General features: G+C 39.3%; 1 protein-coding gene across 1 annotated transcript in view; it reads right to left on the bottom strand.

Annotated features, from left to right (window-relative positions):
• CMTM8 (CKLF like MARVEL transmembrane domain containing 8) overlaps window positions 1-15,067 on the bottom strand; it is a 33,678-nt gene that overhangs the window by 4,134 nt on the left and 14,477 nt on the right. The window contains exons 2-3 of the mRNA XM_088150866.1: window positions 1,894-2,067; window positions 855-971 (exon numbers count right to left, since the gene is read on the bottom strand). Coding sequence (XP_088006992.1) covers window positions 855-971; window positions 1,894-2,067 — 291 coding nt within the window. The remainder of the gene's footprint in view (window positions 1-854; window positions 972-1,893; window positions 2,068-15,067) is intronic.

The following is a 15,067-nucleotide window of genomic DNA, read 5'->3' as shown; positions in this document are numbered from 1 at the left end:
TTCTAGCCTGATGCCTTAACCACTACACCAAACTGGCTCTCTAAGGAGAGTTTAGTTTTAATCCACAGAGTTTAATTTTACAGTAAACCCAGCTATACAAAACATTTAACAGTAGGCAGTTGCATATAAGGCAGACAAGTAGATCAGTCCTACATCAAGAACTCCAGGTACACAGAATTTGCATGGAACCCTTACACCAGAACTGCTCCATTTTTGTGGCCAACGCCCATATTTAGTATTTGGGGGGAGGCTGAAGGTTGCAATGTGGTTCAGACCATTTCAGGACAGAGTGAACAAAGCTCTTTTTTTCTTGGATTTTGATTTTTAACTGCAATTTGCCTCTTTTACAACTCATACTACAGTTTTCATTTGTTTCTCATCTCAAAAGGGCAGGATAATGTGTCAACAGTCATGGCCAGGGGAGTTACTCTGCAAGAAGGGAAGCAGATGTTATCCCGAGGTTGCCAGCCCCTGAGCTAACCCACAGATACTTTTTCCAGACTTTGGTTCTACATCCCAAGGTCCAAATAGCAGAGCAATTAAATAAAGAGAACTATTTTCCTTATTTAATGAATGGAGAAATTATTTATTTCATATGTGATATAATCCAAACATCTCACATGATGCTGCCATTAGCACATTTCTAGGTGAAAAAAGCAGGATTTAAAAGGTACTTAATAAATAAAATGCAGGTAATACACTTGCTGCATCTGACACAATGTACCATTTTAACAGTGTCTTGACTATTGTCTTTCAACTTGAATCTTCTTACATCTGACTCTGGAGGTAAATGAACCACAGCTAACACACACCTTTCCCCTCTCTCCTGATACTAAGGTTGAAGGTTATCTTACCGAAGATGCTGCCCAACTATTGTAACTGTGGTTGTCAAGTTCTTTGGTGACTGCACATGCTTCTGAAATAGCAGCAATTAAGTACAAGAGAAGGGCACTGCCATTAAAACACAGACCCTACAGGATGGGAAAGAAAAACAGGAGATAAGGATTTCCCCCCCCCATGCACATTATTCCATGCACAATTATATCATACCCTGGTTTAAAGACAGGCTGGCTGAGATGAGGGAGATGTACTCCTTATTCTGGAAAGACCACATTGGGGAGAAAGCTACAGCAACTGAATGGATGCTTGAACTAATACCACAAGGAGCACGGTTCATTTCCTCAACCGCAAGCTTGCTGGTGGGAAAGGGCTCCAACTTACTGATTAAAAAGAAAGAGAACCTTTTCCGTAAGCAAGATCTACAAACTGCACTCTTCCCATTAGACAGCTTCACATGGAACCAGATGGCCCAAGACACTGGTGACTGCAGGAGAACAGTCAAATGGTAACCCTCATATAGCTGAGTCAGAGGATGGCTAAGAATAACACTTAAAAGGGTTCTGGGCAGGGCTCAGGATCACAATGGCCGGGATAAGGCAGAAGGGTATATGCGGTCAGACTGGCAATCTCAATTTCTCTGTGTATATCCTGGCCATTAGGTAGTATGGAGTGTTTCATAAAATGTTGCTATGCCAGCAGAACTGTTTGATACAGATTGTTCTAGCCAATAAAGGTATGCTTTGGGATTCTCCCCGCAAAATGGGAAATACAGCTCCACTTAGGATGTGTTGCATATTTTCTTAAGGGTTAAAACTGGTCTATAAGCTTCTGCATCCACCTCCTCAAACAAACAAACAAATGCCAAGCCAAATATTGTGGCCTCACCCACTCCAGAAATGTTCTGGGAGGCATCAAGGGCTGCTGTGGATCTGCATGAAGGTCACTGGTTCCTGTTCTCTGTGGTATATGTTTGAACTGCCTGTAAGAAACTACTACCATCACAACAATTTTCTTTAAAAATCTTGTAATGTGGGTGAAAATACATATACTCACGACTGTGGTCCATGGCACTTGAGGAATCCTAGTATATGCCATTGTCATGTAGATGATTAAAAAGAAGAGTGTAAGAATCCAGTAAAACACAGCCACAAACATTATCCAGCCAAATACAGGGTACAGGAAATATTCTGTTCCAGCAATCAATATCCATACCAGAAATCCTAATACCTACAAATACATAAAGAAGTAAGATATTGTTACTGAATGCAAAGTGGAACATGTGCAAGCAAAAATTGTTTTAAACACTTTTTAAAAATCTGATTCCAGAATATGAATTTTCAGGTTTGATTCCTCTTTCCCTCTCTCTGTCCTGTTTAAGAAAGTAATCTCATCCTATCAAAGAAAATACACATATAATGACCTTAGTTGATCTTGAAAAAGCTAAGCAGAGTTGGACCTGGGTAGAATTTGGATGGGAGATCACCAGGAACTCCCAGGGCTATAGATTAGATTGAAGAGTTGAAAAAATATTCCAGAAAGCAGCAATGGCAAATTTTTGCATTGTTACCAAGAAAGCACAAATATGTCCATGTTGGCACAGGAGTCAACTCAAAAGAGACTTTAATTTCATTCTACAAATCTTTGCTATACTTATTTTGCTTCCAACATCAGAGTTAGAGCTGAAGTAAGAATTAGGGCCAGGATAAGTTGCTCAAAAAGATAATCAGTATTGGAAAAATTTCAGAAGGTGGAAAGTAATATAGAAAGTATTTGTGAATGTTCTGGCTTGGATGGACTGGACATGGGGTTACTTTCATTAATGTCACCACTGATCGCAGGCATCTGCTATTCAGTGTGACAATGCTGCATACAGTTTACACAGCAGAACCCTAACGTGTAAAACCCATTAACATACAAGTGATTTATTAGTTTCTATTATCTCATATAATGAAAGAAAATGTTTTTCCAGCAGGACAAACAGAAGACTAGAACTTGAAAAAGTGTATTTTTTGCTAGATCTAGAATCCAAATAAATACAGTTCCTCCAGCTCAGCTTCTTCCTTTAATAGTAATAGGTGAGCTCTTACACCTTTCCCATATAGAAGTATGAACTGTTCTAATCGCTTCTGAACAAATATGATTGTATATATCCATATATATCAGGAATTCAACAAGAAAAAGTATAAACGAATGAGGGAGAACTCAAATATTGTACTGTGGATTTATTAAGGCCCTATAATAATATCACCTTAGTGAAGGGCTGAAAGTTCATGGATTATACGTGTTCTTTCAGGTTTATATAAAGGCAATACCAATATTTACAGAAAAATATCTAGCATTTAAGGAATGTTCTAAATCATCCTACACATAGTGTTTTTTTTTTAAGTTCTAAAAAATACTTCAGAAGCTTGCCATAACTACCATCAGCCCTGACAGCATGAGTGACTTAAACAGTCAGTGGTGATTTGAGGCCCAGTCCAGTAACACAAATAATGTAAGCAATTTTAGACCGTAAATATCTAAAAAGAAGGGAAAGTTGGTCATGAGTATTATTTGGAAATGCATACTGTTTTGCCACAGAAAAGGCAATCTATTTTAAAAGTAAAAACAACAGAGAAATAGTTCTAAGTTTTTAAAAGACATTAAATAAAAGAATACTGCAGCACAAACCTGGTTCTGTTGGTCCGCCAGCCTTTAAGCCTCCCTGGATCTCTTTTCTGCTGCCCTGTCCTTGCTTAGGGTAGCGTGGCTTAGCAATCATTTAGGGCCCTTGGGCTAGGAATCTCTGACCCTTAATCCCTGAGCTCTAGATCTAGTTGCACCCAAGCTCAAAGGCTGGAAAGCCTGATTTAGAGAAATAAACAAATTCACTCACTTCACTCCCATTCAACTTCATCTTCCATTTATTCTCTGAATCTGCATTATACAGTTTAAAGCAGGTTACTATTCTCTTACATTTAATAAGAGTCAGCTTGATTACAAATTCATACAGAACAGCATTTGCTACCACTGGAGGTCACCACTGGTCCATAGAAATATTTATTTTGCAACATTAAAGTAGTTTCTAAAATAACCTTTGATGAAATCCAGTTAATGTTTTAACTTCTGGGCTATATATAACAGCAATTCAGTTATTCAATATTTTATGTAATACTACATGATTTTATGTCTACAATTATAAATAATATTGGGCATAAAATAATTTTTACACTTTTCTACTTAATCTGTAAGAGTGGATAGCTGGAAGTGCACTCACAAGTACACTGAGGTACAGTTGTCTTTCTCCATTTAACCCTTGTGAGTTCAGTCAATTTAGTGCTTGATCATGTAGGTTTATCTTCATATTTTTCCTTGAATTGCTAGGTTTGTTTTCATTAATCCAATCATGGTTATAATGCTGGTTTTCTGCAAAATCATCATTTGGAAGCTGGAAGTTAAAGTCATGAAAGCAGACTCATTCTTGCTAATAGTGAAATTGTCCTCTTCTGGGACTTAACCATAATGTAACAGAGCATATCCACACAAGCTAATTATTTATAATTCTCATCTTCAAATAAAGGCTATAGATATAAAAAGTTAGACTACTGGCAGAATCACATAATTTTTCTTTGTGATTAGTATTCTATACCACTTTTTTCATTAATATCAACTAATTGATATATTCTGTGCATTGAATGAAACTGATTATAGTCCACAAATGGAATAATAAATGCATTAATCTGTTAAAATATCACAGTACTTTTTGTTATGCTGAAGAATAGGCGGGACTAATCTGTTAGGCTTGGATTATAGTTCTGCTGTCTGGTTCTCATCAGGGGCAAAAATGTGCTTTTTTCCACTAAGAAAAATGCTCAGTTCATGCCACTCCAGGCACTGTGTGAGTTCTGAGGCACAGTTGATTTATTTTGGTCACAGCCTTGAGATATAATGGATTAAGAGATATTTGACATTTTCAGCTTGTTCAGGAAAATGGAGGACCATATTTTATTGAGCCTGACAAACTTCAAAATAATATTACACATTTCTTGATTAGAATTTAAAAGGTCAGGCTGGCTCTTCCCAGATAACTTATGCTCGGTCCATAGCTGTGAATAGGTATGTAATACAGTGAACAGATTTCCACACTGTTTAAATGTCTCTTGAAAATTGATTTAACATTCACAGACCCAGCCAACTTAGAAAATATACCAGGCCCTAATACCACAGGTATGTAGGGCACACAATAGAACAATCCTTTCATTCTTAGTCACAGCTTGGTAGGTATGTTGAAGAGCTACCTTGCCACAATTATGTAAGCTTGTCTCATAATAACCTGATTGTTCTTTATGTTGCAAGCACATGGTTCCTTTGATAGTTTGTGGAATCTGTTTAGTTTCTTATTATAATCTTGTCTGACTTAGTCGTAAGAAAAAAAAGGGGGCATGTACAGGGGTTCTTGCCTGGAATTCACAAAGAGGCAGCTATAAACCACACTCAAGTGGTTTTGAATAATTATGTAGAAGAAATAATTTTGGTAGACGCAGCTTAACATATCCTACTAGCAATATTCACTTTAAAAAACAGAAGCAAAACACAGGGATTGGCAAATCTCAGTACAGCCATTCACAAGAGATTTTTTTTTTACACTTTTAATAAGAACGATCTCATAAACCACAATATATATCTACTGAACTGGGTCTATTTGTTTTCTGCATGTGCCAAAGTCAGTCAGCCTTGGCAGACAATCAAGTGCTTCCAAGCTGGATGGCTCTGGCAAATGCTGCAGAAAATCCTATAAAATTTGCCAAAAGTGACCAACCTGGAGCCTCTCGGTGTGCTATGCAGGCATTCTGGTAGCGTGCACCAAAGATGCCCAGCCTGGAGACCATACTTGCCCAAAGTTTAACTTACCTAAAATTTCCCAGACCAGGTGGATCTGGTACATAACTCAAGCAATCCCACAATGCATGCTGGAGTCAGCAACCTTGGAGCCCCCATGGTACATGCTGAAGGTCTTTCAGGCTGGGTAACTCCAACATGTGTTGAGGGACAGTCAGACAGTCCCAAGTTCAAAGCATTGGGCTACCACAAATGAAATAAGCAAAAGTGTAAGCCAAGTCTTGCCAAAGAGCTGTAGCCAGCACTACATTACCCAATTAGAAGCAGTCACTAGACTGTCAGAGATTTAAGAGTCCAGCTAGCTCACATACGTTTCCAAGCATAGGGCAGTATTGTGGGAGATTGCCCATTTTGTCTCCAACTGTTAGCTCAGTGAGCCATGTACCTAGTTATGTCCCAGATAGCTGAGCACCCCCTAAGCTTAACTGTTATATAATTAACTTACTGCTGGCAAAAAATTACTCCCAAGGAACCTGGCACTTCTGCAGCATTCAGACCCCTGGATTTCATCATTCTCTCCCCTTTAGAGCTTTGAACCTCTGGTTAGATTCCAGCTTCCAGGATGAAAAAGGTTCTGAAAAGTGTTTGAAATATGGGCTTTGGATAAACCCAGGTGGATCATTTTGAAAGAGCTGAGAGCTGCAGTAGGCAGGTTATAATGCACAATGGGCAGGACCTCCACACGCATACATTTCTTTTTCTGAGTTTTGGGGAGAGTTGAAAGTTTCATTTTCAAAATCTGTGCTAACCCTGTTTAACAGCTTACAGGATAGTTTTTATATTTCCAACCTTAAAAAGGCAGAAAATTGAGTTGCCAATTTTTAGCAATTGTACCATGACATTAATCTGCAAAGATGGAAGGAGCTCCTCTCCAATAAAGCAGTCTCATAAATATTTCCCTTGAAACAGAAAGTTCAGTGCAATTTTCAGGTGGAAAATTAGTCCCTGATCATGAAAATGTTTTAAACTAAGAGTAAATATTGCAGTATCTCCAATTATATTTCTGAAGGCAGTGTCATCTACTTAGTCAGTGCAATGCCTGAATAATACATCCTTCTTGTTGCTGTAATTGTTAAAGAATATCAAACAGTGGCTATGACTCCTTGACCAAAACTTTATTTACATAAGCCAATTTGTTTAAAGAGTTTGTTTAAAAAGTTTCTAACTGCTTCAAAAGAACAATGCTGTATATAGCTGCTTTCCTAATAATGACAAGCTTTGCTGTTTTAAAATCTCCATCTTCCTGTTATGGCTTTACTCCCTCTATTTATAGTAAGCAACAGCATTGTTCTGTGAATCTTTTTTTAAAATATAGGAAACCATCTTCCTAATGCACATAACAAATGAAAATTGCAATGGCTCCTATTGCAATAAAATTTTAGCTTCTCAAAGATTGAGACTGGACAACAGAAAGATATATAAAGTTCTCCTATGGGAAATAGCAATTTAAAAAGAATTTTGAATTTTATTTCCTATGTCCTGTGTTCTTTGTAATACCATGATTTTGACCAGAGGAATGGACTCTTCATTAATGCTTACGAAGTAGAGAACTTTCAGATACTATAAGCAAAACATAAAACATGGAAATTCTTCCTTGACAATTAGCAGCATATAAGCACCCAATGTTTTCAAATATTGCAAAATCATGTCTCAGTCCATATATTCATGAACTGAAATGAAAAAATGGTTGAGTTACCGGGCCCAGTTAGTAAATGTCAAATGACAAGTATTTTTGAAGATAACAACTTACATTTAGACAGTGCTTTGTAAACAAAACCCAACTCTGTGTTTTTCTCATATATTCAGACATTTCCAATCAAACTGATTTGGTTCACACTAAGTTATAATTTAGCATGATGAATAAACAATTACTGTGGCTTATTCCACAATCCTTGGTTAAAACAAAACGTGGCTTGACATGTGAACCAGCCAATGGATAAGATTGGTGTTGAAAAGATCCATAAAATGTTCAGTATCATCCTCTGTCAGCCTACTTGTGCCACTAACTCAGTCATCCCTAACTTGGATGGATAGAAACTTTATTTCAGTCATTGACCAATAAAAATACATTCTGTAAAACAAAACAAAATTATCCCCTAACCTCAATAGCTGTTAGCAACCATTTGTGAGTGAAGCTCACACATAATGTAGCAGAATTTTGCTACTGTTAGAGAACTAAATTTATCTTGGTTGTTTAACAGATAACGCAAATAAAAATTATCAGAGCGCCCTGGAAATTTAAATAAAAAGTGGATAATCAACTGGTGGCAAATGTCCCTGTAGAACTGACAATACAAAAGAACACAGGCTATGGTTTCTATGGCACCTGTGTCACAGAGGAATATCAGGTTTCATATGGGGTTTTTCTATATTTCCCTTCCAAAACAGCTGCGGGAAGGACACTAAATCAAGCTAGAGATAAGGCTCTTTTGAATTTGGGGACTGTAATATGATATAAATACAAAGTTGGTTTAGGTGCTAAGATTTGGTTATTAACAATTATATGATGAGAAACTTCAGAAGTTTTTGTTTGGCCTTCTATATCTAAGATCCTTTGCCTTAACATTGATCTAGCTTGATCTGACTCTAAGGTTAAGATGGCATCACTGGAGAAACCATAGAGACTCAGTTTCTTTTGAATAGCTATTTCCCAAGAGGATCTGAAGTTATCTGCCAATATTAGATGGGTCAGTCCAGTGGGGTTGTGATGTAATTTTAACCAGTAGGTAAAGATATTTACCCAGAGATTAGTTTCAAGTTTACTGACTCCTGCTTCCCATCGAAGTACAGCATTTGGAACACAGTGGGTAACCTGGAAGATGTTTCTTAGAAATTTTGTTTGTATTCTTTCTAAGATAACCATGCTGTTATATGGTCCCAATTGAGCCCCATATAGTAGTTGTGCTCGGGCTTAATTGCAGCAGGGATAAACTGTGCTCCTCTGGAAAAATAGTAAGTTTGGATAGCTGATGGAGATCTCTGTGCACTACGAGATACATAGTCCAGGTGGGCATTTCTGCTTCCTGAAGCTTGAAAAACTATTCCTAGATATCTAAATATCTTAACCTGCTCAATGGACCACCCACCTAAGTTCCAGCTTCTCTGTTTTGGGTGTTTGGAAAAAGTAAGTATCTTAGTCTTGGTGTAATTTATTATTAGTTCCTCCTCAGTACAATAATGCATAAGTGATCTCAAAGCTCTTTTGAGGCCAATAGAAGTTAATGACAGAATTACTGCATCATCTGCATACAGTAATAAATTGACATGTCTTTGGGCTAATTTAGGAGGATGAAAACTAGAGCCATAAAGATGAAGAACCAATGAGTTTATATAGTAGTTGAATAAAACTGGGGCCAATACACATCCCTGACTGACTCCTCTCTTTGTGGGTATTTCCTTTGTGCCATGTCCTTGATTATTGCACCTGACCTTCAATCTTGTATTCTCATGTATTTTAATGAGCAGCAGGAGTAGATGTTTGTCAATTGTGGTATTTTAAAATTTATGCCGCAGTTTAGTTTTAGATACTATGTTGGAAGCTGACCTAAAGTTAATAAATGCTGTGTAAAGGGACTGTCCTGATTTGTGGGTATATTTTTCTACTAAATGTTGCAGCACCAAAGCATGGTCTAATGTTCTTCATCCTGCTCTAAATCCAGCCTGTTCATCCATCAGAATGTCTTTGGATTCAAGCCAATCAATTAGTTTCTCCTGTAGATGTTTAGCATACATTTTGCCAATCTGTTAACAAACTGATTGGGTGGTAGTTAGCTGGATCACCTCTCTTGCCCTTCTTATATATTGGTATTTTAATAGTCAACCCCAGTCCTTTGGTATCATGGCCAAATGTCAGGTTCAGCCCAAAGAACTCCAAGAGACAATGCAAATACAGTTGTTGCGTTTATTAGCTTCTACCTCAAGACAGAATCTCACCAGACTGAACCCAAGTTCCCAAGCCAGCCAGCCACAATATCGTGAATTCCTTAGGGAGGTGCCAGCCTCATCTTCTTGAACTTCCCACGCTCCTGTTGGGGGCTAAGAACACGCTTATCTCCCTGAGCATGGCCTTCATAAGTCCATTCCATCACACCAAACAATCTATTGCTGTGAAAAGTGAAGCTAGCACTGGGATCCACCATTCCAAATTATTTTTTATTACTTCATACATAAGAAAGTCTCAACCAGGGGCTTTCCCTGGTTTGAACTGTTTAATTATATTTCTGATCTCTGAGCATGAGACTGGGAGCCAATGGGGAAGAGAGGCCACATCCAACTCCAGATCTGCCAGGAAATTCTCCGCTTGATCATATAAGGTAATAAAATGGTGTTCCCATATATTGGCTGGTATATGCAGCGAAGAGCTATAAATATTGTTAGAAAAAGATGGGGCTATCAACCTCCAGAAGATGGCAGGGTTTGGAATGCCAGGATACCCCCATAGCATTCCTTTTTTTTTTTTTTGACAGATTAACTGTTTATACTGTTTTTTCAACATCACTAACTCAGAAATTGAACAAGAACCAGGATTTACTTTATATAATTTAAAATGGCGATTTAGAGAATTCCAAGCTTCATGGCATTCGTGGGTGAACCAAGCATAACGTGTTCTTGGATCATGCTTAATTGTAACAGACTGGGGAGCTGTTAACAGTGATTGAAATAACCAGATCCTGGAAAGAAATCTTCAGATTGTAATAATTAACCAAGTGCTCCTCACTCTTACACATTTCTACTATTTCAAAATAAAGGAGTATAATAAACTTTAACACACTGTTGATATAATCAGGTAATTTATCATTTAAAAGTATATGATTAAAAGCTGACTTTTAGTAAACTGAGGTAAAGGATCTGTTCTTATTTTATATAAAGTTCTAAGAGACTATGTGAGTAGTCTATTAACATTCAGTTATTTTTTAATAGTAAAATGTCTTTTGAGGGATGAAACTTAAAATATGGTCACAATGAATGACATATTTGTAAAAATTGTACATAAATATACCTTGGACTACCATAAAATCGTAAAATAAAGATAATATTTTATATGTATATCTGATTACTAGGAACAGTTCCCTTTATAAAACTGGAAATTTTTGAATATTCTTTCGTTATGACTATGGAAAGATACAGTTTTTTAAAAAGCATGAACTTTATGGAGATAATATCTTGAAAAGAGTACAGATCTTGAGTTAAACAAAAGCAAAAAACAAGAACAAAAATTGCATACATATGAATTATTATTTTGGACTACCTTATTTCTCAGAAACATTTTTCCTTGGTAATAACTTTTCAATTTAACAGTTATTTTGATAGAAGTATGCCTTTTCCAAAAACAGTGTTATGCAATGTTATCTTTTACTACAGTGTGAAATTCAATATGGGATTTGCCCAGTGAAGTTCGAAATAGCAATTCACATAACGAATCATTTCAAATAAGAGGACTTGGGACATGCAAACCCTCAACATGAAATGAAAATGGAAAGGGATTTCCATTCTTCTTCCATTAAAATTTTACTTTAAAGCAGGCTTTTCCACTAGCTCAATAGCCATGACAAGGTATCACATAGGTGTTAAACAGGAGTGGGGAGAGAACTGAACTCTTGCAGCAGAAACATTTCAGTACAAATGTACATGCCCTCTGACTACTGTTCTACACAGATACCTTGGATTAATTTGTAACAAAAGCATTTAGGACTAGGACTTTGTTCTGAGACTGTTTTCAATAAACCACTGCCTCTTCCTCAACTGTGATAGGGATTGTAATATATTACCATGACCTACTGCTACCATTAAGTTGAAGTTGTCAGGGAATGGATGAATAATAAATATATACCAGCAATCCACCAGTTTAAAATGTATTAATATGGATAGCAGGCAAAGATGGGAAGAGTACAACTGAGTCATTTAATTCTTGCAATAGTGCAGGGTTGCAATTCGATTGCATAGTGGGTGTTGTTGTTGGACCATGGATGTTGTTGAAGGTTGGAGATTGTTCAGTTTGTGCAAGAATGGAGGATCCTCCAGTGCTAAGGATACTGGTTTCGGCATCCAAGAGTAACAGTGACTGCTATGGTGGCTGGTGCTTTGTGGCCAGAAGTTGAAAGTTGTGCAGGTGGCTACTTCCTGGCTGAGACCATTGGAGAAGCAGACAGCAGCAGGAAGTTACAGAGATGCCAGAGACAAGGTTGCTTGAGTGCTCCGCATAATCAGATGTGTCAATCTGCAGATCAGTTGAAGAGTGGTCTGCACTTGTTTCTGGATGTCAGCAATCAGCTGGGAGGAATAGAACTGGAGACAGCTGGTTTGCTGGCTGGTAACTGGGGCAACAAAAGTGTGAACTTGCTTAGTGGAGGTGACAAGTGACACCTTGGTGTTAGTTCCTCTTGCATGCTGTTTGGTGGCAATCACCCAGAATCTTCTGTGCTCAGCGTGCTGGAGGCTGGGGACATCTGGATGGCATGAAGAAGCAGTGGCAGGAGTGGGATCAGTCCAGTGGCTAATATGACAGCTAGTCAGAGTCCTGTGGCTTCTGTGGAGTTTATGATCTTGGGTAGCTGTGATCTTGTCTTGTTCACTGGCAATTAGGACTGCAGGGTGGTGGAACATCTGTGCCCTGGTTGACCTATTGGTGTTTTTGCCTACCTTTGATGCTTGTTACTGCTGCACTTACCAGGGAACTGGATTTTGGGAAGTCAAGAACTTTTGACTGTGGATTAGATGGATGAAGGTGGAGCAGGGTGGGCTAAAGGAAAAGGTTTTATTACTCCTCTGTGTGAGAAGCAGAGAAGGACAGGAATGCCCTCTCCTGGTTACTCCACTCTGTAGGAATTTTGGCTGGTTGTTTCAGACTCTGTTCAAGCTGGATTTCAAGGACAGTATGGATGTTGTGATTGCAGTGAGTTGGTGGCTGACCTGATTAGTCCTGCTGGACCATTTAGCATCTATGTAGAAATGGGCCAGGGTCTTGTTAAACAGCCTGACCTCAGTGGTTTGTATTATCTGGGCAAGAGATAGGATCCTATGTCCTGGGTGAGAGTCGTCAGGGTACACAGGAGGGTGGTTTCTTGGATGGGGGTGGCAGCAGAGGAAGGGTGGATGGTAGCATTCCAGTTGTGATGGGCAGATGAAGATATGATGGGAGATTGGGGGCAGACTGCTTTTGGGAAAGGTATTCTTGGTGTCTTTCATTCATTCGGCCTTCTAGCCTCCTTGTTTTCAGGCTAGTCATCAGATCCTTGGTCTCAGGCTGCTGCTGCTGCTGCTGCTTAATACCAGGTGGGCTTGTAATAAGGCTCTCCTTATGCAAGAGCATAGTTTGTAGGTGAGGGCCGATCTGGCTTGTATTACTGAAATCTGTACAGGCATAGAAAGGGAGCTCAGTCTTTCAGGAATGTGCTCTCCTGGGCTTTGAGTGTCGCACCAGCTATGATCAAAGGGGTGGGGGGAGAGAAGTGGCTACTATTATCCCAGAGACTCTTCCAGCTTTCAAAGGTTGGGTTGAAAGGTGGTGACAACCTTGATTGTGCGTGCATGGCCTCTTTCTGTGGATCTTGGAGGACCCTAGGTTTTCAGAGCGGATCCTAGAAATGAAACAGCAGAAGAGACACCTAAAACTATGCTACAGGAAAACAAAGAGTGAATCCAACCAGACACAGGTAAGAGACTTTGTTAGGGAGCAAACTGTAGTAATAAGAGCAGCAAAATTATTTTGCTGGTGTTATTGTATCAGCGGACTGCCATCCAGTGACCCTTTTTGAGGAGACTTGATCCTTGCTGAGGAGGACTGGGTTGGAAGACCCCCTGCAAGTGATGAGAATCTTTTAATGAATCTGTTGGTTTAAATCACTTTGAGTAGGCACTCTGGTTGTGCAGATCCTGTGGAGGTTGAGACATGGTCTGATGTGGTTATCTAAGAAGAGTTTGATGTTGTCGGCTCTGAGGAAGTAAACTGGGTCCCTGGAGCTGTGAGTGGATATACCTGCATTTTAGACCCATGCCTCTCTTGGTTGGCTAACACCACCCAGGAGCATGTAGTTGGGACCAAATGGTGGCAAACTCTTCCTAGAGACAGGGGGTGGTCCCATCTGCTCTTAAGGAAGCAGTAACACACTCCCTTCTCAAGAAGTCATTGTTGGACCTGACTGTGCTGGATAATTTCTGGCTTGTCACCAGTTGTCAGCCCTCCCAGATAAACCAGACAGGAAACACAACCAGATGAGTTACGTCTACTTTATTGTCAGGCTACATTAACAGAATCTTACAAGTCTGAAAGTACAAATCTCCTGCCATCTCTTTTACTGCCTGATAAGTTAGCGTGGATCTTTTCTAAGTTTCTTTCTCTGCCCCGTTACTCAGCTGCAAGCTCCTTCCCCTTTTATCTGATCATTCCCTAGGCAGCATCTTCCCCTGCCCCCAGGTCTTCCAAGGTCATTCTCACAGTTTGTTGTTCTTCAGTCATTAAGTCGTGTCCGACTCTTCGGGACCCCATGAACCATACCGCGCCAGGCCTTCCTGTCCTTCACTGCCTCCCTGAGTTTGCTCAGTTTCATGCTCATTGCTTCAGTGATGCTATCTAACTATCTCATCCTCTGCCGTCCTCTTCTCCTTTTGCTTTCAATCTTTCCCAGCATCAGGGTCTTTTCCAAAGAGTCCTCTCTTCGCATTAGGTGACCAAAGTATCTGAGCTTGAGCTTCATTATCAATCCTTCCAATGAGCAATCAGGGTTGATTTCCTTTAAGATTGACTGGTTTGACCTCCTAGCAGTCCAGGGGACTCTCAAGAGTCTTCTCCAGCACCACAGTTCAAAAGCATCAATTCTTCCGCGCTCAGCCTTCTTTATGATCCAGCTCTCACAGCCATACATTACTACTGGAAAAACCATAGCTTTGACTATGCAGATCTTTGTCAGCAAGGTGATGTCTCTGTTTTTAATATGCTATCTAGGTTTGCCATACCTTTCCTCCCAAGGAGCAAGCGTCTTTTAATGTCATGGCTGCAGTCTCCGTCTGCGGTGATCTTGGAGCCCAAATAAATGAAGTCTGTTACTGCTTCCATTTCTACCTCTTCTATTTGCCAGGAATTGATGGGTCCAGATGCCATGATCTTAGTTTTTTTAATGTTGAGTTTCAAGCCAGCTTTCGCACTCTCCTCTTTCACCCTCATCAAGAGGCTCTTTAGTTCTTCTTCACTTTCTGGCATTAGGGTGGTATCGTCTGCATATCTGAGGTTGTTGATGTTTCTCCCTGCAATCTTAATTCCGGCTTGTGATTCTTCCAGCCTGGCATTTCTCATGATGTACTCTGCATATAGGTTAAATAAGCAGGGTGACAGTATACAGCCTTGTCATACTCC

This window comes from Python bivittatus, unplaced genomic scaffold, assembly GCF_059951505.1.
Source record: "Python bivittatus isolate LINGU-HERP-01145 unplaced genomic scaffold, Pbiv_v1 ctg000610_np1212, whole genome shotgun sequence".
Classification (NCBI taxonomy): domain Eukaryota; kingdom Metazoa; phylum Chordata; class Lepidosauria; order Squamata; family Pythonidae; genus Python; species Python bivittatus.
Note: the sequence above shows the minus strand (reverse complement) of the source record. Positions and strands in the feature narration are given on the sequence as shown.